We start from the raw sequence: 25449 nt of genomic DNA, 5'->3' as shown, positions 1-25449 counted from the left end.
GCCCACTTTTCTTCTTTCTGCCTATTAAGTGCCGGATTTGATTTCTGATCTCAGAATTCTCATTGTAGTGAGGACAAAGTCACAGTTTGTAACTCCTGGTGTCTTCAGTGGCTGTCCCCCCGTGACCAGCCCTCAATGGTGATTGGTAACTGCTTTACTGATGACTGAGAAACCCAGTTGTCCTGTGCCTAACCTGCATAGGGTAGCCTCTTAGCTTGGCTAGTGCAGAGACTCCCTGGCTTGTCACTCCCTCTGAGGTCATCCTGATTGTACGTCAGTCATATTGACCATCCCACAGGCCTCCTAATTGGACCCAAAATGTCTCCCAAATTTCTGGGGTGATTGATGGCCTTCCAACAGTCCTTTTACAGATGGGGAAACTGAGACTAAGAAAGTAACTTTCTCAGCATCCCCGCACTGGTATGTGGTGCAGTTGGTATTTGAACTCAAATCCACATGGTGGATTTCACTCCATCCTGTGCCTGACTCATAAAACAAACATAATGTTTTAACAGAACACATAGAATCAATAATCTGTATTACCTTAATCCTGGGCCATAGGTTGACAAGTTATTACCCAAATCAACTTTGTTTTTTGTTTGATCAAAGGAAGATTTGTAAAAAAGATGAAAAGAGGGTATTATTCACTGAACTTTTTGTCCCTCCCTCCCCAAACACACACCATCTTTATTAGCTTTGAATTATGATTTTAATTTAATATACATAAGGAAACCCTCCTAGATGATGGCAAGTTCAAAAGACCAGTCACAAATAATTCAAACACATTAGCCAAAAAGACACCAAATAAAATTCATTTATGATACATCAGTCATTCTTTTTTCCCATGAATCTTGAAAACAAAAATTGGTCTTCGTTTCTCATTTTAAAGTGCTTTTCTCCTTTGAATTACATTAAAGTTCTAAAGCTATAAATACCTCTGTATACAAAGAAGCAGTGTGGTAATACATGTGACATTATACATTTTTCATTCTTAAAGAAAAAAAAATAATGAATCATTAGCTTTGAACCTGCTTTTCAATTCTAAAAGGATGCTAATTTGAAAGACTTATAAATTTAACTTAAGTGGGCAACCCATTTTTTATTTGAAACATTGTAAGTTGAGTTAAGCAAGGAGAAGGAATAACTCTCCGCTCCCTAGGCTTTGACAGTTCACAAGCAGATAGGAACTGATAACTCCCAAAAAAGAAGAATAAGAAGTTAAATGGTTCTTCCTGCATGCCATCGAGTTAGAGAAGATCGCCACAGAGGTTTAAACTGGTCCATCTCCCTAGAAGGCAGAAAAAGTTAATTAATTATGATGTTCTTTTGTGCTTTCTTCTTCTCTTCCTTCTCCCTTTCTCATCACCCCATATTCTCCCAATTACTTCTGTCCCTTATCGTACTATTCTTATAACTTTTTTTCAGAGCTTCAATCTCTTTATTAACTGTGTTTAAGTTATAGGAATTGAAGTTTCATTTTATTTTGCATTATTTATTATTAAAAATCATTTCAATAAGAGGCACAGAGAGCTCAAGTGATGTATCTAAAGCCACAGATAACAAGCAGAAGAGCCAGGATTTGAACCCAGGGAAGATGAACCCAGAGACTGCGCTCCCTTCCTCGAAGCTGTGCTCCCTCACTGATTTCGTACTCTTAGGAAATCACAATCAATACAATGTACAATGTACTGTACGGTTGAAATGGATGCATATTTATCACCCCATGTTAGACAGTCAGCAATCTTACGAAGTAGGTTTAACAAGCACATTTTACAGACAAAGAAATAGTTTTGAGAGTAATAGACTTGGCCAAGGCCACACAACCAGCGTTGAACCCAGGTCCTAGCTTGTATCTTAAGGCACGTTTCCATCTATTACCTCACTCAAGGATTGCGCCAGCCTCAGAAACCTCTCAGTATATTCTTTCTCCCTGAATGGATGGATGTTGTTCTGCACACTGCCTGGAGAAGTTCGGCAAAGGTGGTTGGGGTAACTGTGGCTCTAAAAAGTTAGGCAGTTTGCTTGGGTAACTCAAGTTGTATCTCAGCTGAGAACCCAAGTCTTTCCACAGTGTCCTACTGGGGGAGGAATGCTGAGAGGTAAGCTGCCGATAAGAAAGGAATCCTCAAGAGACCGAGTTTTTAAAAATGCAGCTCTCATGTGCACTGAAATATTTAGTAGTGAAGTTTCATGATGTCTGCAAATTACTTTCCAGTGGTTCAGAAAGAGAGAGTGAATAAGTATGAACAATTTGGATACTTAGATGAAAAAATCCAGGTGTTCATTGTACTGTTCTTCTAAATTTTAGATAGGTTCAAAGTTTTCCAAATAAAAAGCAGAAGAAGAAAGGAAAAAGGAAGGAAGGAAAGAAGGAAGGAAGGAAGGAAGGAAGGAAGGAAGGAAGGAAGGAAGGAAGGAAGGAATATATTTAAATAACTGTGTATATGAATAATTGCTTGATCTGGTTTGGTCATTAGTTGAAATAATTGCACTGTTTTACTGTTCCTAGGTTTATTTTTTACATTGTTTTTGATAATATACAATAATATTTTGAGACTAAATCCTCAGTGATTATCTTTCTTTCCCTCCCACTTAAGAACCATTTCTCTCTTCTATATTAGAAATCTCGTCAAAATATAGGGTTTTTTTTTGTGTGGCTATGTTCTGCTCTTTTCCGGGGAAATGAAAATACCCTAAAGCACGTGGCATATGTTGCTTGGGAACTTCAACCCAGTCAGTAGATCTGGTGAGGAAATGGTGAGAACATTTCGTGCCAGACAATATGTGCATGTGATACATGCCTACTTATCAGGGATTTTCATATAATATTATTGTAAATTCTGTATATACCAGGGGTGCCAAAAAAATATGTACATTTTAAGAGGTGTTATCTATTTATGTATTACTTTTCGAAGTTGAATTGAATCCGGTAGCAATGTGTAGCATGACATTCGCTCAAAAGATGGCATTAATCAAATGAATGTTAGCGTCATTCATTGTATTTCAATTGTAACACAGTTTTTTCCTTTCTTAAAATGTGTATACATTTTTTTTGGCACCCTCTGTATATAGAGTCCTTTGCTTCCTGGACTACGGTCAGCTGAATGTGAGAATAAAAAGTTTGTCAACTTCATTCAGCCTGGGTATGTTAACGTGCACAGAGAGAAAGCTTCTGGGTTCCAGCAACATTGTCACTATTTCCCTGAGTTGACAGAGAGGGCTGCCTGGACTTTCCAGCCTGGCTCTGGTTTTCTGTAGCTGCCACCCTCTCCTTTTAGCGCTGGCGACCAGTCTTGGCTTTCTGCCTGCAGAGAGGAAAGGACAAAGACCTCATCAACTTACCCCACAGCAGCCACAACACTGGCAGTCTCCACACAGCGTCCCCAGGAGGCCATTGACCACCTGAATGGCACAAAGAATCATCTGGATACCTCCGATGACCAGCAGGATGGAGAAAAGGGTCAGATTCCAGGGCACCACGTTTTCAGGCTGTCGGCACAAGCTCCACAAGCCTTCGTCCGTGAGGTAATTCCTGTTGGAAACACGGGGAGGACAGGAGGCATTATAGAAAAAGTATGGAACACCCTGGACCCTAGACTCGAAAGTCACCATGGTAATTTTCCTTTTGCAATACTTTCTATCCAAAGCATAAGCTCTCTAAGAAAAATATTCCATAATAACAGTTTTAAAAACAATACTTAGCATTTTTATTGAGTCTATGTTTTGTGCCAGACCCTGTTCTAAACATTTTACAGATATTCATTCATTTATTTCTCATAGAAACCTATGGTTCTTTTTTCATATTTCACAAATAAGGACATTGAGGTACAAAGAGGTTAAGTGACTTGCTCTAGGTCACACAGCTACTAAGTGACAGATTTATTTTTGTGAGCTGATGGAGAGAATGGGTACATTCAATCAATATCTATTATGGGGCCAGGAAAATGAAGACACTCCAGGGGTAGAATCTCACACATGTTCATGGCTTTTCTCCCACCGATTGTCATTAGGGACTATTTGGACATTTGACAAATTACCTGTCAAGTCCAGTGGCCGCATAAAGCCATGTAAAGTACAGTCGTATCATATAGTTATCAGGAAGAGCTTGATTTTTTTTAAAAAAAAGGCCTAATTCTAGCCAAATTGTGAATTTGACTCAACTATATTTTTGTTAGCATATGCTACATGCAAAAAGATTTAATTGATTAAAAACACTAAATAATCTGCTGCCGTAATACACATTTTACAAAAACTTTGAATAAAGGAAAAACTGCACTATACTTATGAAATGTGTATATTAAGGAACCCACTGCAATATAAAAAACACTGCGCTGTGAAGGAAAATTGTGATATGCGCTCTCTTTAAGACAAAATGACAATAAAGTGGGTCAGTCCTACGGGTTATTATTCCCTCTCACATTCTTGAGGCACAAATTGGTCTCCCCCTCTTCCTTTATGCATCCTCTACCATCTAAAGGCCTCAGTGGGAAACTCTCCATCTAGCTACTAAATTAACATCCAACTTATTGTTTCTAGATCTTTTTGAAGACCCCTGCTTCCAATGAATTCTCCAGTAATCAGTACTTTACTTAAACATGTTCAGTATTAAAATTTGAAAATCTTTGCACTGATGGAAGATGGCTTCAATGGAGGAGAAAGAAGAAAGGATGAGCATTTTGCTCTTGATTGAAAAATAAAACATTGTGTGTGGCATTGATTCACCTTTCCACAAGGGTACAGGTCCTAGTTGCTCACTAGTTGTATGAATTATGTATAAAATGGGAATAACTAGAGTTATTGTGAGGATTAAATGAGTTAATACTAGTAAAGTTCTTAGAACAGTGCCTAGCATATAGTAAGTGCTCAATAAATGCTAGTATTGTTATTATTTTACTTAATCTGAGACATCGTGTCTAAAGGAAAGAGCCTGGTGATTTGGATTCCCATGGACTTGAGTTTAAATGCAAGTATTTCTCTTACTAGCATTGTATCCCTCACACAAGTTACTTCTCCTACACCCTCCCCCACCAACCGGGCAACCTCAGTTTCTTCATCTATAAAATAAGTGGAGAACAACCTCACAATTGTGAGAATTCACTGAGATAATACATCTTATGTATTGTTGTGTAAGACTTCCTTTCAGTATTTATTATTTAAACACTCATGTTTCTGTTCTGCATTTTTCCACGTAGTCCTATCCACTTTTGCAATTTTTAAAGAGGTTATAGAGAGACAATATTTTCCAGGCACATTTTGTAAAGAAAAGATCCTAAGCTGAAGTGATTGGCAGTCCTGAGTTCTTTCCCTCTTCTGAGTTTGTGTCGTGGAGGGGTGACAGCCCCTCCCGGTGGTGAGATTCGTGAAATGCTCTTGGGGGAACTTGGAAGCAGGACTGAGTTTGGATGCCTGGAGCAATCCTCTCAGTCCCACTCATTCAGTTGCCTCTCCCTTCACAAACCACCAGGATAGCCATTCCAGGCCCTTCTTCTCTCCCCCAAGCTCTCAGGTTCAGAGATGCTCAGAGATCCCTGCAATCATTGCTGTGTCCAATGCTCCAACCGCCAGGGAAAGCAGGCCCGGATTTTTCACGGACCTGGCAGCTAATCATGATTTCACATTCTGTGAAGCAAGGAGAGTTGAGGCAGCTTACTCCTAGTTTACCCAGCCGGAGTTTTAAAGCATCCAGTTCTTGTGAAGGGCACTCCCACCCGAGCTGCTGCAAGCCCACCAACGTCGTAATAGACAGCCATGGATTTCATGCAACTCGCTTCTTGCCAGCAACAAAAGTAGCTGAAGGAAGGGACCGGGGGGGGGGGGGGGGGGGGGGGGGCGGGGAATGGGGGTGGCGAATGCATTGCCCCGGCCCCCTCTGCCCGGCTAAGTCAGGTGCCACCTCCTCCTCCGGGATAGGCTCCAGAGGCTTTTCCTGCCCCCAGCTGGGTTTGTGCTTCCCAGCACTCCGTCATCCTCTGTCCCTTCTGCTCGGGAATGTACACCCACAAAGGCAGAGACCATGTTCCCTAGCTCTGTCACCAGTTCCATCACATCGAGAGTTCAGTAAATAACAGCAGCTTTCACGTACTGGAACCTCCCCACGTGCCCGGCTCAGGGCCAGCGGCTTTATAACACCTTCCCAGTCCTACCGGGAGGTGGCGCTCTCCTGAACAACGCCTGGCGTAAAGCAGCCTTCAGGAAAGAGTCACCGAATGAATGGACACACACCCAGGCGCAGGTTCAGAAGTTGAGGCTAGAAATGGAAGTGCCTGTATTGGATCTCAAGTCTGTCTGCCTCCAAAGCCAGTGCTCTTAACTATTACACAAATCCCTCAATCTGAGTAATTACATCCCTTAGTATATATGAAATATGATTTATTGATAAAATATATGAATACATAACAGCGTGCCAATCAAGCTTTACCTGTACCATGATAAAGATACAATTCTTTTTGAATCTTCACATGAGTGCTTGAGAAGATTGAAATTAAATCACAAAATGATTTCAAAAGCATAGCATTTTAGAAAGTTCTAACACATAATAATAACAAATTCATTTATAGCGATGAATTATATTAAAACAAAATGAATATAAGGCTGAAAGCTTAGCAAGCCGCGTGTGGCAGTGATTGTGCTGTGTGCTTTCGGTATGGCCTGTTATTTCATTGCCGCCTGAACCTGTGAAGTAGACCTTGCTGTTCCCCACTTCTCATAGGGAAAGAGCTGACAGAGAAATCCATCACTCATGATCACACCATTGTTATGTGGCAGAGTCCGGCCAGGTCAAGGGCAAAGCCAGTTCTTAACACCCGTGTGTGTTTCCTGCTTCACGAGAGCTGGGAACATGTGCTGCAATCCCATGTCACCCTGTGAATGTGGCTTTCATCTCTAGGCAATTTGCTCAAGGCCGCTTATAGGGTTCCTTGCTAATAAGTAATCTTTGAAGTGCAAATGCAGAGCGTCTTAACTGAAAAGTCCAAGCAGATCACTGAATTCAGTTCTGTGTTTTGGTGTGAGAGTGTTCTCCTCACCACTTCCCCAGGGACCGAGGAGGTTTGCAGCCCTGATCAGGGGGTGCTGTGCTTGGCTATGTCCCTTGTCCTTCCCCCACTGCTAAATGTCCTTGGCTTTTCCTCTGGGTTTTCCTCCCACATCTGTCCCAATAACCTGTGCAAGCTGCTTCCCTTTCAGCAGCTCAGGGTCAAGGCAGAGGCAGCCAATTTTCTCAGAAAGGAAGACCTTGGATGGGAGGAGACCTTACTTCCAGGGAAGCCAAGAGGGCGTACCTCAGTTTGTCCCAGGTTTCTTTTTCCTTCTGGGATGCTTCTTTATTATGATTCTCCTGACAGAAAAAGTTTACTGTCATTGCTCCTTTAATATGATCACCAACAAACATTTCTGAGGAGAACAGTGCTAAATTCTGCATCACCGAAGAGCCCTGGATTTTGTGCCCCAAGCTGGAAATGTCAAAGTCCACCTTGATCACTTTCCCCCTCTCCTCTCACACCTAACCCTGAGGATTCCACCTCAGACCATCTCTGAAGATTGTCTCCTTCTTTTGAGCCCGATTCCACTGCCTTGTGCAAGGGAAACTTCCTCGTAGGTGCTCATGGTCTTCTCTGGATTGTTACTCCAGCCTCCACCTCGTGTCTCTCTCTCTCTCTCTCTCTCTCTCTCTCTCTCTCTCTCTCCCCCTCCCTCTCTCTCTCTCTCTCTCTCCCTCTCTCTCTCCCTCTCTCTCTCTCTTTCCCCCCTCATTCCTGAGCCCTTCTGTTTAGTCTCCACATAACTACCGTCATGATGGCCCTGAAAGTCCCAAGTGGTCACATCGTGTCCTGCCTGAAGTCCTCTGCTGTTCTCTGTTTTCCTGAGGCCCAGCCTGCCCCTCGCCCCCTTCTCTCCCTCTCCCCCACATTCACCCTGAGCATCTGGCCACACAGTGAACTGACATTCTCTCAGCACGCTGGGCTTTTTCCTAGTTACCTCAGGGCTTGCTCTTCTCTCTGCCTGAAATGTGCTTCTCTTCACTTCTGCTCATCTTCCCAAACCAGTCCATGTCACATCCTCGTGCTGCCTCCATTTCATCCCTTTCTGCAGTGTGAGGGTCTGGCCTGTGTTGTCACCCTAACCAGCCATCTACTCAGCGGGGCAGGGAGCATGTCTCTCCCATGTTTGGGACAAGCTTCCCCATAAAGTGGGGCTCTGCCAAGTGTTTTTATTTTGTTTGTTTTCTAATTCTCTTTCTAGTAATTATTAGCTGGGGAGCCTTCCCCAGGTTAAGCTTTTGAACTTAATTTTTCTACTTCAGGGATAAGAATTCTTCTGAGGTTCATTAGGATGATTAAGTGAGATAACGCATGCAAAATACCCGAGGAAGATGAGGAGGGAGAAGCAGCTCCCACTGCTGCCATTTGGTGATAAGGGAAGAGTGGCAACGGTCTTGCGTCCTTTTGTTTGGGTTCAAACAAATGATAATCTTTTCTAGCCCCTAAGTAACTCGGTATGTGCGTTAGGTTTGCGGCTACAATGACAACTGCTGCAAAGCTTACACACTGGGGTATGATGGACAAGAAGAGTCCATGGCACAGTGAAACTGATTGGAGACAGGAAAGCCCTGGCTTTGTGAGGCAGGAGCTATACAAAAAGCAGATAGTGCGAATCAATATAAATTGTGTTCAAGATGAAACACTGTGACTTGGAGTCAGAAAACTTGGATTTGAGCTTTAGTCATTAAGAAACAGTATTCTTAAATATAGGGGTGCATATATTTTTTTGGCTGAGCGTTTTGGATTTCTCTGATTAGATATCTAAGAGATTTCTCTGGATAGATACCAAATTGGTAGCCACAATATTGCCACAGGGATATGAAAGACAGTTTGGGGAATCTAATCAATAATGTCAAGATTTTGTAGAGTGTCAGATGGGTAATTGTCTTATTAGGGAGTCCACTTCTTGGACGGTGTAGATGCCTGACCACAGTGCTGTACACCTGAAGCTGAATAATATTGAATGTCAACTATAATTCAATATATGTATATTGAATAGTCATATATATTGAATATATACAAATATAGTCACGGGATGTGGAGTACAGCATAAGGAATAGAGTCAGTGCAACTGTAACAGCTATATAGATGTCAGAGGGGTAGTAGATTGGGGGAGGGAAGTTATCACTATGTGAGGGATGTATATGTCTAACTATTACATTGTTTTATACACCTGAAACTGAAAAAAAAAAAAAAAGCGTTGCAAAAAAAAAGAAAAGAAACAGTATTCTTTTAGGAAAGTCACTTGTTTTCTCTGGGCCTTGGCTATATCCTCCAAAGGACGGTTCATTATCGCACAAGCTTTTTGGAGGCTCAAATGAAACATTGCAGGGGAAAGCACTCTGCTAACTGAAAAACACTAAGCAACTGAAGTTTCAGTTATTGTTATAAGAAACTCAAGATGGGCCTCTGCAGTCCAAGGGAAGGTTTGGAGCTGGCAGTGGGAGATAAGGTCAAAAGGGATATTAGATCTTGTCTGAGGCTAGGCCACAGGATGTAGGAGACAATGGAACACTGGGGAAAATATGCAGGTGGCAGAGGGTGCGGTGAGATGCACTCCATCTGGATCCATACTCCTGAAAGCCCTTCCTGTACCAATCGTGCCATGTTTCCCTTCTTGCATGGGGAGTGGACTTACATCTTATGTGGGATTAAATCCTGAAGTCAGGACGTGAGGGAAAAAAAAAACCTTGAATAGTCAAAATCACTCTTACCCTATAAATCACCTAGAAATTATAATCTATGGTTTTACATACAACTGTATATAGCAATTTTTGATCATATGATAGTTTAAAGCCATTATGCAGGCGTACAGGTATTTAAACCTTTCTCCCTGCAGAGCCTTATCAAAGCCAAATAGTGAACAGAGCTGGTGCAGAATTCTGAAATGCTCCTGCTTGCCAGCAAAGTTTGTGCTGTTTTTATTATTAAAACCCTCTGTTCTGATACCTGTTAATAAATGCGTTCCTTGTTGCAAAGAGTAGATAAAATAACATGTGACGGCGTCTATCACAGAGTGATGGCAGTACGGTGTAGCCATACGAGAAAAACTTGCCTCGCCGGACAAACGCAGAGTACTTTGAAAAGAGGTTTCCTGCCCTTCCCCCAAGCTGGCCCACAGACCAGCTGTCACTCTCCTGAGCTTGGCTCTCGTCCCCATTGCCTCCCAAGCAGGATGTGCGTGTGCCAGGGGAGGTGTTAGGTCCCTAACATCAGACACGAGACCACGGTACTGCCTGAGAGGGCTGCTTAGCATCTGCTGTGTTTTCTTTCTCCCTCCTTTGTTTTGCACATAGATTCTAATTGATTTTAAGTTCATTAAGGATAGCATCATTCATCTAATAGAATAAATAGAAAACCATGTTTAATGCTGCACTGAGGCGTATCATTTGTACTCTACTCTTTGGAGGACAAGGCTTCCCTCCCATGGCAGTGGAGCCCCAACAGTCCTCTGTAAGAGGAGAGGGCTTTTCACAGTAAAATAACTCGGCAATCGCTGCATGTGAGATGAGCCTATTACTGTGTTTCCCCGAAAATAAGACCTAACCGGAAAATAAGCCCTAGCATGATTTTTCAGGATGACATCCCCTGAACATAAGCCCTAATGTGTCTTTTGGAGCAAGAATTAATATAAGACCTGGTCTTATTTTCGGGGAAACACAGTAAAGGCCTTGTACTCCTGCTTAACTATAGAGTAGGATGGAAATGATATTTTATGTGAAACACCTGTGAACAAACCAGCTCACGACAGAACCAGTATCGCCATCTCCCCCGTCTGAAGCCTGCTGTGAGGTTCTGTAGACTCTCCCCGTAAGTTAGTAATAGGACTCGAGTTAATAAATTGGTGTCTATTGATTTTCTGGTCATGGTCCATCCTCCATGTGCAGCAGGACCCAACAACCATGTATCCTGACCCTCCAGATGTATCAGTCTCTGTGCGAGGCAGAGGGGCTGCAGTGGTGACAACACAGAGACGGTCCCAGGCCTCGTGGAGACTAGAGTCTACGGATCGCTATCTGATAGCCTGTCTGCGACGATGGAAAAGTCCTTTGTCTGTGATACTCAATACAGTCACTACCAGCCATGTGTGGCCACTGAGTGCTGCTTGGAATATGGCTGATGTGATTGAGGAATTTTTAACTTTATTTCATTTAAATGAATTTAAATTTAAATAGCTACCTAAGGCTACCAGCTACTTTATGGGGCAGTGCAGTCTAGAAGCCGAGGATGTGTAATATAAAAAGATTAAGACTAGAAGTCAGAACATACGCTATTGAGCCCTGCCTTTGTCCCCAATTAATGGTGTGACTTTGAGTGAGTCAAATTTATGAAGGCTGCCTCGGCAGAGTGAACCGTCTCACGGGTGCTTAAGGAGATGGAGATTAAATGGTAAACTTATGGGGAAAAGTTCTTTATAAACTACAAAGTCCCATGATAATCATCAAGTGTTATTTTAATGAGTTTTATTAACACTCATGAAGAATCTACAATGTTTCCAATGTCATTTCCAGTAAATTTGCACCTTAAAAAATTGTTTAGTTACAGACCATTCAGGGTATTAGTGAGAGACTTTGAGCAATCATTCTGTTTTGTATTATAAGATTTGCAATGGAAGTCATTGCTCTCTGTTTATAATATTATTAGTTGTCTCATGTGTCTGTGATACATTTTGGATATGAGTGGAGATGCCATCTATCTCCTTTCCTCAAGCCAGCAGTGAGGTGCCCTCTTTTATTATTTCTCCTTGTCTCTTTCAAAAGGGCAATTAGAGGTGAGATGTGGTGCAACTTCACTCCACTCCAGCTCTACTTCCAAGGAGCAACATGACTGAGACTTGTCAAACAAAGACAGGACACGTGCAATTTCTCCCTGTGGGCCATGTACCTGCCCATGCCCTTGTGGTGACAAGTGAACAAGTGAACATTGCAGGATTTACTTTACCCGTCTTGGAAGGGGTAGCCCCATGTGCCATTATTGCCCATGAGACATTTAGGACCTTTGTTGATGGATACAGCTGAGATGACAAACGAGTATCCAGCACCCACGAATCCAATCACAGCAAATATCGTGGAGGTGAACATCTGAAAGAGAAGAGAGAGACAGCCAGGTTCTTAGGGTGGTCCACTCAACACACCTGACCAGTATGGTGATGCCAGAGACACTGTGAGGTAGGAGCTGGTCTTTACGGGAGATGCGGTCCCTGGGTGGGATCTCCTAGAATGAATTTTGGTGTCTCATGTCCCCTTCTTCACCCCGTCCTCGTATCTTTTTCTCCTATTCATTGATGACTGAAGTGCTCATTGTGATTTGATAGTTTGAATGATGGTTTTCAGCCTTATAGAATCTCCAATACAGGGCTAGTACATAAGGCTCTGTGTGATATAATAGAATTATTTGATTCTATTATAGCATCAAAGAATCTTATAACTGAAAGTGATCTTAAAAGCTTTCTGGTCCCGTCATCTCACTGAGTCTATGCCATGGTATGGTCTCATATGGTAGGCAGGTTCTGCTTATGAGGAAGAGTAGAAATCTAGAAGTTCTCATTGGTCACAGTTACATTCCTTGAGGTAATAAAGATTGAGTCCAACCTCTGTGCCACATGGTAGCAGCCTTTCAAATATCTGAAAACGTTTATAACTTAAATAAGCATATTTTGTATTTAACATCTATCTACCTCTTCCACTCTGAAAAATTTCTCATCTTTGGATTAAAGAAGCTTGACAATTCCAGTTCTTTTACATGTTTTTATATGACAGAGATTACTTAGTGAAACATAGATTGTACTCGCATCTTTCTTTTTTGTAAATTATAAATAAAATTAAAAATACACAACATGAAAGGCAGAAACAATCCTGGAACCCACCCAGGCTAACTCTCTCTCACAGACTGAAAATATTAGGCTAAGAGATGCAATATCCATTGCAAACATTCATAAGGGAGTTTGCTGGAAACATTAAATATTTTGGAAATAGAGATGGAAAATTATCATCTCTATTACTTTGGTAACATGAAGGTGAAGTGCAAAGTACATGATTTTTAAAAGTCAGCAGACCCAGGCTCAAATCTCAGCTTTGCCACTTTTCTCTGTGTGGTGACTCTGCATAATGGATGTTTCCTCAGAATCTTAGTTGTCTCATTTATAAAACAGGCATGATAAAGCCTACCTAAAAGTCTGTTGTGAAAATTAGCTTTTCACAACCTAATAACCTAAGTTTAATGTCAGGTACTTCCCTTTCCCTTCCATGTATTACTAACAATCTTACCACAGTATATATTGGGGGTGGAATGGGGGTGAGGTTTGGGCATGGAAAGGACCTAATTGTGCCTGGGCAGTTGAAATCTATGCAATAATGGAGTTCCACTTCAGTTGGTATTTGTTTTCATATGATATATAAATGCATTTTTGATACAACTTTCCCAACTGAGCTCTGGCCCCAGGTGCCTGTAAATCCTTGTCTGACTTACCATGTAGAGGTGACCATTGCCTCCTTCATATCTCCCACCCCAGGTCCTCTAGCCGTATAAACTTCTACCATAGCACAGTGCCTACAACATATTCATGTATAGCTTTTTTTTTTTTTTTTTTATCACTGTCTTCACCAAACAGAGCACAGACTCCTTGTAGCATGGACAGTGAGTTATTTGAAGCTAATTAGGACATTGTTCAGTTTTTTTTCTTCTGGCCTATCAAAGAAACTGGACAAACTATCTGTTGGATATTTTCAATGGCTAGAGTTTCATAATAATCATTCTTTAGATTTTTTCCCCTTAATTTTTACATCTAGGGTATCCTGAATTCATTCTCACTATCTAGAACATTTGTGACAATAATCTAGGTCAAAAGTAAATGAAAATTTTGGTCAATTTATCATATTAGAACAGGCTCTCTTTTCCAAAAGATGTCTTGTTGAATAATTTCGGAAATTGCTAAATTATATGAAGTTAAATAGGTTTCATTCCTGTTGTATGTCCAAGAATCTTTGTGATATGCTAATGTGTGTGAACTTTCAAGAAGGGGACATGCTATTTATGCAGGAATATAAGGAAATTATTAGCTATCAAATTATCCCTCAGAAGTGAGGGAATTGCCTTGGATTTGGGTCTTTATTTAAAATATCAGGAAATAGGATTCTTCCTCAAATACTTCATTCGAACAACCTGTGTACTGTGTCGGGGAAGACATTTGTCAGACATAACCCAATTAACGCAAGATGAAAAAATTGTTTAAAAATTTTTTTCTTAACACATTTATTAATTATTTTAGGAAAGTTGACCTTACAATTCCTAGTATTGGCTATTATGCCAATGAAGCTTTTAAATGGCATTCTAAATGAGAGAACACTTAGTGTTCACAATTGTGGGGATCTTTAATATATACCTGCAAGACGAATGTTTAAATATGGTTTTTGTCTTATGTGAATTGATATTTGTGACAAAGAGTAAAATTTCCACTGACATCATCCTACATGGATACAGAAGTGTGTCCAAACTGGAATGGAAGAGAAGAGATGGGCTGTGGTAAATTTTGATGGCTCAATAGGTGTCTTTAATAGTAGCAATGACATTGATGTTCAAGAAGCATGAATACATTAAAAAAATACGTGAGTGGAGGGGAAAGGTCATATTTCAAAATCAACATATTAAAATTCTTTTATATTTTATACAACACATAATTTAAAATATGCACATGTCACTGAAAGTTTATATATTATTGTAAGTCAAGAACTCTTTATGGAAACTTCTTTATGGGAAACTAAGAGTTGGTATTATATTAATTATCGCCTTACATTTGGGTATATATGGTCATTTTCAGAGTTTTCCAATGTCATTGGAGCCTATAACGTTTTTCTGTGAGTTCTTGCAGAACTCACACTTTGGGATATGCTGCCCAAATTTAGTGAGAGCTGATCTAGCTAGTTCTCAGTCTGTGAGTCACCTCCATGTTCCAATCAAATTGCTGTTCAGTTAGACACAGCTGGTATAACTCTAGGAATGGCCAAAGTCTTCAAATACAGCCATTGAAAGCCTACACTCAGGTCAGTTTCTTATAATATTATTTCTTGCCTTTTCAGAGCAAGACTGAGTGGTGGAGAAACATTTGTTGACATGTGATCCTTCACAATAGAGCGGGTTGTCTCAATGAAAAATAAAGTCTAGAAGGGAGGATTTCTCACAACTTAAAAATGGTTAAACGTGGTCTAAATCCAGAATTTCCATGAAATAAATGGTTAAGTATTCTTATGTTTTGTAAAAAAGCTCTCAAAAACCATGTGGTGCAATCATCTCACTTCCTAACTAATAAAAATAGTTCCACATTCCATGAGAGCTTTAGATGCATAATCACGTTGAATCCTTTCAGCAAACCTGTGAGGTGGGTATTATTATCTACATTTTCCAGACAGGAAACTGAGACGACTAGAAATGAACAAGATTGCTCTAAGTCAGAGTAAAGGGCTAGGACTGGGAGGAATCCATGGCCACTTACTTCCACAGCCCATGCCCGCAACTTGTGACTTTCTCAAATCACACATGTAGACGGTGGCTGAACTAGACTAAGAACCAGGGTGTCCTCCTCCCAGCCCATTGTCCTGTGCCCTCCACCCCTTCACACACGCACACGCACACACGCACACACACACACACGCGCACACGCACACACACGCACACACGCACACACACACGTACACACACACGCACACACACACGCACACACACACACGCACACACACACACACACATGTGCCCTTTACAGATGCTCTGTAATTTGCAAGTTGCCCTGTGAATGGCATTGGTTCTCTCACAGAAATAAAATATAAGGGAAAAATATCCTGTTGCCTACTTGACCTTCTGATTTTGAGTTCTAATTACTAGTCAGGAATCATGAAACGATTGGTTGTTAAGACTATACTAGTATAATTGTGGTAATGCAAAAGAAACATTACATTTATAGGAAGGCAGTTTGGAAGTCTGAGGAGACCTGGGTTCCAGCCATCTCAGCACCACCCAGGTTCCCACTTTTCTGGCCTCAGCTTCCTGTGGTAAACAGAAGAAGGAGGTAGAAGGTTCTAGAAGGTCTTTTCAGCTAAACCAACCCAGGATGTCACCATCTACTGGTTAACAGTGAGAGGAGAAATCTTACTTGTGCTCATGTACTCTATGAGCTGAGTAAAGGATTTAGATATCACTCCTAGAATATTTCAGCAGGCAAATATTGAAAGACAGAAAAAGTGAGTACAAAATGCAAACATCCTCATTTTAGGCAGGTCTGAGTAAGTGAGTATGTTAACCTGAGTAAACCAGGTTGATACAAAATCAGTGAGATGGTTTATCCTTTTACAAAAGAGTCCCTATTGGAAGCATCTATAGACCAGCACTGTCTATAGAAACATCCTATGAGCCATATATATGATTTACATTTTTCTAGTAACCACCATTATAAAGGTAAAAAAAGGTGCGATTAATTTTAATAATATATTTTCTTTAACTCAACATATCCAAAATATTATCACTTTAACATGTAATCAATATAAAAATTACTAATGAGATATTGTATATTTTTCTTTTGTACTCATCCTTTGAAATCTAGTGTACATTTTATACTTATGGTAAATCTCAGTCTAGATTAACCACATTCCACATGTTCAATAGTGGCTACTGTATTGGATAACATAGTTTAAAACATTTGAAAAATGAATTCAGGGTAGTAAAAGTTTAAAAAGTGTATGGATATGGTCTACACTGAATTCATGATTCTGATTACTATCAGGAGGGAGAAAAATGCGATAAACGAGGTACACAGTGACTCTCAATTGAATCAAAATGTTTTATTTCTTTATAAAATTATCTGAAGAAAATATGGCATCACATTATAACTTCATAAAGCTCCAGATGGTGTGTTCTGTTTTTATATTCAAATGTGAAATATTTCACTATAAAATGAATCAAACAAACACCCCAAATTGATTTTTCATCGCTTTTCCAGATGAACCACATAAAGCAAGGTACTCTTTGCGCCACTTTGCTTTAAACAATTTTCAGTTCAGAAAATAAAAATTGCCAAATTATTACTCAGAGATATCATCAGTCTTAAAACCAGTACGGAATAACTTTAATTTAGCATAAGTTTCAAGATAAAAAATTTTCATGTTAAAAGAAGAGTTGCTGAGATCACGTCTAATATGTTAGAGAACAAGCACTCTAAATTGAAGAGTTTAAAAAGTGAACAGGCAAAAGGCTCAGAATATCTCTGGAAGGAGACAAAATCATTGGGAACAGTGGTAACCTCTGGGTGGGGGGAAGAAGGGAGGCAGAGTTTGGAGTCAGGAATGGGAGGCTTCCCTTGTGATCTGTGTACTGTGGAAATGCTTTTCCTCATTTAAATGAGCACATGGTAAAGAGGGACACTCTGGAGTCGCGGTCAAGGGCCTGGGTTCCAGGCAGACAATATGGTTCTGAGTCTCGGTTCCTCCCTTTTGTCCTTATGCCCTTGGGAAGTTAATCTCCACTTCAATTCTGTAAAATAAGGCTCCGTAATAAGTGCCTGCCTGAGGGAGATCATAATACGTAAGATAACCTAGTCAGCAGTAAATAGGTCTTTTCAAACTACACACTCTAGAAAATCAGACAACCAGGTGAGTGTGTTATTAGATAATACCCAGCACTGCACTGAGAGGGTACCCAGAAATCTCTTTTGCCTATTTGCAAGTTTTGGATAATTTCCCATGTCATTAGCAAACACTTGATAAATGTCAATATTATATTGTAATGTTTCAATTATCATATTCTCACACACCCTTGTTTTCACAAATACAGAGAACGTAACTCTGGGCAGGAAAATAGTAAACAGGCTAACTCACCAGTTCAGCACACCTGTCCTGTTCACATTGCTGAAGAAACTGTGTTCATGTATATGCTGTAAGGGCTTCCCTTGAAACGGAAGACAAAAACACCCTCCAACCAGATGTCCTCTAATTCACGCTTGTCAGCTTTAAGACCTCCCTCCCTGTCAGGCTCTGGAGGCAGATGACTTGGGATCGGACCCCAGTTCTGCCACCGTCCGTGGTATGTCCTTTGTCAGGTGTGTCCTTATGTCTGCTGAACCAGATGGAGGAGGCATTGGGGACTGGGAAAGAGGGTGGTTTGGAGACATGGTTTTAGAGACTTGGAAAGTGGCAACAAGTTGGAGAAACCTTTCTGGTGGGCATGGAGTTTCTTCATTAGCAATAATTCTCAGAGGTTTATAGATATTGTTTGGTTTTCTTTCCCCTTAAAACATTAATGTCCCATATTTTCTGCCTCAACCAAGCCGGGAAAGTGGGAGGACTGGCGGGGTGGTCATAAAGTTAACTTGCATGTGTCTCAGTTTCCTTATTTTAAGAACAGGGTATTTAACGCCCAATGCAAAGGGTTATTGTGAGAATTGAGCCTAGTAAAGTAAGCAAATCACCTGAAATCCCTCCTGAGTGTTCATTTACTTCATTCATCCAACAAGCATTTATCAAGAACATATGTATCCTCAACACCCCAGGCATTTGGTACTACTCTCCCCTTCCCTGTACACTGACGCTTGCAACGTCTTCCCCTAATCCTTTCAATGTCCTCATGAAAGGTAGCAGGTGCCACGATCCATCTGACAGCAGAGGATTTCAAAGCATAAAACACATTTAGTAAAGAAATAGGGTTCCATGCTTTATTTCTTCTTTCTAGATTATCTATTATTTCAAAAGACATGTCTATGTTTAAATCCCCCTCATTCTGCCTGGAAGGCTCACTAGAGAAGTGCTTACACACTAGGTGTCCCTAGGGGGCACTGGTGAGCCAGGCATGGGAAGAAATTCTACTACAATGAAAACACTCCTTTAGGACTTGACCACAATCTTCTTCCCAACAGGCCAGTCAAATCATCTGGTCCTGCCTGTGGGGCGGGGTGGGCTTTTATCTATCTGCTATGATTTAAGGATGCTGAAATGCCTGCCTGCCCCTAAATATCTCCTTTATCTATCTACCTTTAGTCCCATTATTAAAGATCCTCTCTGAGTGAAGGCCAAGGTCTTCAAAAGGCTCTTAGTAAAGCACATATGTAACCTGAATGAGTTGATGAAATTAATTAGCTGTGTCATTCGACCCTCAGAAATCAATTTTTCTAAAGGATTAGGGGGCAGGAGACCCCGACCAGCCACACACAAGCTGCCAGGAGGCCACCGAGAACCTCCAGTATGAAAGCCCAGGTCAGGGTTTTCAAAGTCCACTTAGAAGCCACCCTCTTCTCAGCTCTCCTTTAGTCTAGTTTTTTTAAAGAGTGCAGACCCCTGGGAAAAAGAGCTTACTTCCATTTTCTAGTTTCACCATGAAACTATCAATGAGGTGATCTAAAGATTTTTCCAGCCCCACAGCCTGCTTCTGCTAGCCATCCTGGTTTTACTACCCAAGGAAAGGAAAGAAAACGATGCAGCTGACTTCTGGAGCATACCCCAGAAAGACATAGCAGAGAGGAGAGAAAGAGGGGGGCCAGGAAAAGAGAGAGAGCAAGACCATGGAGACAGCAGCAGGATTTAGCCCAGCAGCCCTTGGCCTCGTCTGCTTATGTCCACAGGCCTCTCTACCCAGCAGGATTTCTTAAACAATGTTCCACAGAAGCTCAGTGTTCCTTGAACACCTGAAGGGGAATGCTGTGAGTCTTTGGAAAAATAATTCAAGTCTTTCAGCATTATAGCACTGATCAAACTATGCTGCAGATTTTTTTCTTTTTGTCTGACAAACGCTTGCAAATACCTTTCTTTCAAAACAGTGTTATTGCTTGGTGCTCCAGAGCCTCAGCACAATAGGGAAACATGGCTCTGACGGAGGGGCATGAGCTCAGTGGCCCTTAGGGGTGGGGTAGGGACCTTAAACAAAGGGCTCAGCCCTGCCCAGTGTGGTCCATTGTGCCAAAATGCAGTTCCTGGAGTACCAGCTTAATTTTTTTTCAATTTTTGAAAAAGAAGTATGGTATCTAGCTGCTTTAGTGAACTCTCTTTTTAAAAGTTGGCAGCTGATTAGAAAACAAACCAGCAAACGAAAAACAAGAAGTGCACCTGCTGGCCACCTAGAGCGTAGTCGACCCTGGTCCAGGGCAGCTGTGGCTGGGTGTTGTAGTTTACAGACTGGCCTGGCGGACCCTTTGATGGGCACTGCCCTTGTGGACAGTCAGCCAGTTGTACTGAGGTGTCATCCTCAACTCAGGACAGTGGCAGATTCCACCTGTAGGGTGGGGTTAGGGACATCAGACACACAACTTGAACTGGGCAGACCAAATGTTTCAGATCTTATTGACTCAACGGTGCTTGTAAAAACGTGACTTTTCAGCCGTCCTGGGACTTCACTTGACTCTAATTGTAAAATACATTTTGCGTAATATTTTGAATGTTATTTCACTTCTCACTATGGTTATGTATAAACCTAAAACAAATGATTAACAAAAGCAAACCTTGGTTTATACGGGCTAACCTGCAGCCTTCCTTCTACTCAGCACCAGGAAATGAGCGGTTTGATCTCCAAGCAGTGACTCTTCATCTAATTTTCCTTAATTGCTAGTTTTCTTCAAGTTCTCATCTCCAACTTATTCCCCCAAAGTCCACAAAGTATAACAGGATTACATGTCAAGGGGAAAATTAGTTGTATATTTCTTCCTTTTCTTTGTAATTAATTATATAAAAATATCATATTATATATATGTGTATATATATATATATATATCTCACATGTAATATAATTATATCTAATAAATTGTGATTATCTCATATCCCTTTGTAGGTGAAGGTTTTAAATGTTATTATAATAATCAGGGCTTACTTGGGACTCACAATGGCGTTAAGAAGGTGAGGTCAATTCTCCTGGAAGGATCTTTGATATCACACGGAAATCGTAATGATCTGCGCAGGGCACCAGCTCCACCTTTTCATATGTGCTCACTAAATATTTTTTTTATTAAATAAATGTGCAAATATGGTGAGAAAGAATGGTAGAAATGTTTCTATTTCAGAAGGGATAACTAACCCTTCTTTCCCTTTAAGAAGTTAAGGTAAGCATGTGTCATCCATCATCGGGGTTCATGAGTCTCTTAGGTGAACAACTGAACCCTGGGGGACTGGATCAGGAGCTGGCCTTACTGTCATCCCGTCAGTACTTCCCATTCTACCTTCTTCATCTTTGAAGTTTCATACTTGAACTCTTAATATTTTTCTTTAACTCAACTCTCTATTTCATTCATTTCTCTCATCATCTGAACGAATAACTAGACTCTTTAGCAAACATAAACACAGTATTATTGAATGCTTAGTCAAATGGTGTTTGTATTCCTGGAACTAGAGCCCTTTTCTTAGAACCTTTTTCTTTTGTTAGAAAGGGAAATTATGAGGGGTTAGAAATAGCAGTCTTCTTTCCGTTGAAATAAGATTTTTTTCTTGATAGAATCAAAGGGTTGAAGGAGAATTGAAAAGGGAATAACTTTCAATGTTATTGAAAAATAATAGCGCCTCTGTGTACCAGCAAAGCATGTCCCTATCTTGGGAAATTCTGATCTAGTCCAACGTCCTCAAATTATAGGAGAGCAAAGGAAGGCAAAGAGCAGGATAGTGACTTGTCCAGTTGTAGAAACGGGACCCAGACCCACGTCCCAGCATTCTTCCCACTCCACCCTGGAACAGTGATGTCTCATCTCTCTATCCACCTATGAAAAGATGAATGGCTACAGGAAACAAGAAAGGAAAGCGAAGTCCTGAGGCAAAATCCAGGGAGAAGAGGGTAAGTACTGGGCACTGAGGTAGTGACACTGGCAGAGGTGTGGGTGGGGAATTTAGGGAGCTACTGGGGAGAAGAGGTTACCATCTGTTACCTTGTCCCCACCTTCCTTTACAGGTGAGGCAATGCAGGACCAGGGAAGGAAATGACTTGCCCAAGGTCTCAGGACTTCTTGTGGCTGAGGGAGAGGTCCAGCCCCTATCTCTGCCTCTTCAGCCTGCATTCTTTACATGGCACCACTTCAGTTTTCCATCTCTGACATCCCTGCTTGTTTGTAAAACCTAAAATGGTATTCAACCCAACGAGTATAAGGGCGCTGGCATTTTAAATTTTATTATTATTGTTAATTTTTCACCATCAGGAAGAATTCCATCTTTATCCCTGCACCGGCTATTCCCAGGGTTCTGCTTGGGGCTGCTTACTTGTCTCCACCCTCAAGATGCCCAGCACAAGGGGACAAGGCACCCTGGAATAATTCTGGTGTCTGTCCCCCACGTAACTCACCGCAAATCGCTTCCCACAGCTCTCATTGCCACAGCAGCCACAGCAGTCGTTGTTCTTCAGGCCCAGGAACACCAGCGCAGGGAAGAGCATCTACCAGCAAGAGAAGAACCTCAGGGTCTGGGATGTGAGGGGAGGGCCTGTGCCTGCCTGGCTGGGTGAGGGGACACAACTGTGATTTGGGACTTGGTGGCCAAAGGGCATGGAAAGAAGTAAGAGAGCAAGGCTGCTTGGGTGGATGAGGGCTAGTGAGTATTTAGATGCTCTTGGGCCTGACTGCAGTTTAAATGGAGCAAGATTTCAAGACCTGACACCTGAGGTTCCGTTTAGGTGGTAGGTTAGGCAAAGAGAAATAACTGTCCTCAGTTGTCATGAAAAGTGGGTCTCTCTCTAAAGCAGAGCTTCCCAATCTCTATTGGAAATAAGAGGTAAAGAAATCATTAGTGCATGAGTAGAAGAAGAATCCACTGACATCTGCTTCTTTGGGTGGTTTTCAGACAATTGATTAGCTAGAAAGTATATTCCCCACTCCTCCTCCCCCCAAGCCCTACCCCCACCCACACCACAGCACTCTTTTGTTAGAATAAAGAAATTCTGTGGCCTTCAGTTTGTTTCATGGAACTTAATGACTCATGAGAACTACCAGCCCAAGTTTAGTTTAATTACTTAGTAAATTTAGTGGACATGTCTTGTCAGGTCCTAATGGAGAAGGGGGAAATTAAGGCACTGACTTTTTATCATGCAATGCGTAGGCTTTTGTCAGCAACTAAATATCTTCCTGATCAATTAATACCCAATTTTAGAAGGATAGGATCAAAATCTCCTTCAGGAGAATTTTAAGGCTTTCTTACTCACCAAGACCCCGCTTCCTAATATTCCTCCGAAAAACCAGACCTCTTGGGAAAGGTGTTCCTTGTCGTCTATCACTTTTCCTCCAGGGAAAAATAGCAGGATGTTAGCCAGGAAGCCAAACACAGCGAGGGGAATGAGGGTGCCCCCCAGGCACTTAGCGCAGCCCCCAGTGCACATGCCGGGTCAGTACGAGGCAGGTCTGCGAGAAAAGTCCCCTCACTGCCGCCTTCCGGGGTCTCTTCAAAAGTTACCCGCCGGAGTGTCCTTGTAAATGTCCCCAGTTCAATCCGTATTTTGGAGCTCAGAAACCAATCAGCCTGTGAACTATGTCTGTGGAGATGCTGCAGCTTCTTAAATGTAGCAGAACTTCATTGGCGATGACGTTTATACAACCAACCTGACCTGGAGTCTTTTTTTTCTTCTTGCACTCCCATAAATGAGATTAAGTTCAGAGGTATCATTTTGCCATGGAGACCAATAACCTCTGTTAATAATCCACCAGTGAAGACAGGACTCTCACATTGTTGCAATCAAACACAGGCCTGGAACAGCCTTCAGAACCACGGCACCTTTAATCCGACAGTGCCCCTGCCCAAATAAAGAAGTATTGCCCCCAGGCTCTTTATAAATCACTATAATTGAGTTACATCCTAGCTAAAAATCATGTCTTCAAAGTACTTAGTGGTGTATAGTGTGTGTCTGTCTTTTCCGCTCAACACATGGAATGCAAGAGTTACCCAAACAGCTTCTGTTCTCCTCAATACAAAAATAAGAACTAACAGTCTAGTTGGGTATAGCTGAGCTCAGGCCTACAGGAATTTTTTTAAAGGATAAAATCAGAATAACTACTCATTTTATTGCCTAATTGCTATATTTCTATACTTGTTACTTCATTAGTTGCCTCCTTCCCTACCTGGTCTGGTGGAATTAGCAAAAACAGTTCTTTCTCATTTATCTTGTTCAGCTACATCTTCCATGTGGGAATAAAATCCTCTACCTTCTAAGGGTTCAGGAGGGTTGGTGTCAGGTAGAGGAGAGGAAGGCTACTGGTGAGTAGACTGGAGGCAGAGCGGACAAAGTTGGAAGACCAGCTTGAGAGCGTAGGAAGCAGCAAGTGAGACGTCTTTTGGAAATTTTGCCAACCATCAGGGGCATGATTCAGTTACTAATGTGTGGTATTTTGTGTCACTTAAGAAGGTCTCTGTCATGCCTCGACCAAGCCCTCCCTACATTATGCAACGATCCTGCGTGGTTCTCATGTAACGAAGGACCTTGGGGTGGACCAGGGAGCCTGCTAATTCTTTGTTGAGATCTAGAGGTTAGAATTAGGAACAATAGGTAGAATTTAATAGAGAGTTGAGTTTTAGCTAAATGAAAAGCAAGTAATTATCAATGTAAGTCCTGTCCTACAATGGAGTTGGCTCCCCCCTTCCAGGGAAGCAGTGGGCTGCCTTCTGCCAAGGCTCCGGGATCCTTGGCTAGGGAAGCTGTGGACAGGATTCTAGAGAAGTCAGATTAGATGAATGCTAAGGTTTCTTCTGAAGAGTCTATGAAATGTGCACTGGCTGCTCTGGAGAGATACTCTTAGAGATCTCAGGATTGGGGTGAAAAGAAAAACAGCAAACATTCATTGAGCATACACAATATACTGAACACAAAGGAACACTTTAAATGCTCCTGACTGACCCTTCTGTGAAGAAGGAAACTTGCTCCCTGTACAGGTAAAGACAAGCCCCTCAGAGAAGTTAAGTATATTATGCAACGTCATTCCAGCATAATAAAGGGAAGCTAAGATTTTAAATCAAACTGTGTCACGAAAACCCAGGCTATGGTTTCCCTAACAGAGTTTCCTTTTGAGAAATGAAAAACATCAGCATTTCAATACAAACAATAGAATGACACTACATGTGCAGTATCTGATACAGTGAGACATATTTCTGAGTAACAATTGTGATTTCTTTTCCCTACTATAAAATAATATAGATAATATGGACTTTTTTTTTTGGTAGATATGGTATTAGGTTGGTGCAAAAGTAATTGCGGTTTTTGCAATTATTTTTAACTTTTTAAAATGCAATTACTTTTGCACCAACGTAATAAATCAGCTATACAGGCAAGCAGAAAGAAGGAAAGGAAACCCAGGTGTGTTCCTACCAGCAGCAGATAAGGAGTGTTATTACTTTGTTGGCAATTGTCTTCCAACACTTCTAGCAGATGCTAATGAGCTGTTTTTATACTCCCTTGGAGGAAGACAAAAGATTCTAGGAATGTAAAG

At 41.3% G+C, this 25449-nt stretch overlaps 1 protein-coding gene across 1 annotated transcript; it reads right to left on the bottom strand.

Annotated features, from left to right (window-relative positions):
• Positions 1-794: 794 nt before the first annotated feature.
• On the bottom strand, positions 795-23569 carry TM4SF4 (transmembrane 4 L six family member 4). The gene is made up of 5 exons (XM_033092009.1): positions 23178-23569; positions 22326-22415; positions 11982-12121; positions 3343-3532; positions 795-1288 (listed from the first exon to the last, which is right to left on the bottom strand). Exons 1-5 carry the CDS (start codon positions 23349-23351, stop codon positions 1271-1273), a joined length of 612 nt encoding a protein of 203 aa, XP_032947900.1. The 5' UTR covers positions 23352-23569; the 3' UTR covers positions 795-1270.
• Between the last annotated feature and the right edge of the window lie 1880 nt (positions 23570-25449).

Source organism: Rhinolophus ferrumequinum, chromosome 2 (genome assembly GCF_004115265.2).
Source record: "Rhinolophus ferrumequinum isolate MPI-CBG mRhiFer1 chromosome 2, mRhiFer1_v1.p, whole genome shotgun sequence".
Lineage (NCBI taxonomy): Eukaryota > Metazoa > Chordata > Mammalia > Chiroptera > Rhinolophidae > Rhinolophus > Rhinolophus ferrumequinum.
The sequence above is the reverse complement of the archived record's forward strand: the minus strand, read 5'-3'. Positions and strand labels throughout refer to the sequence as shown.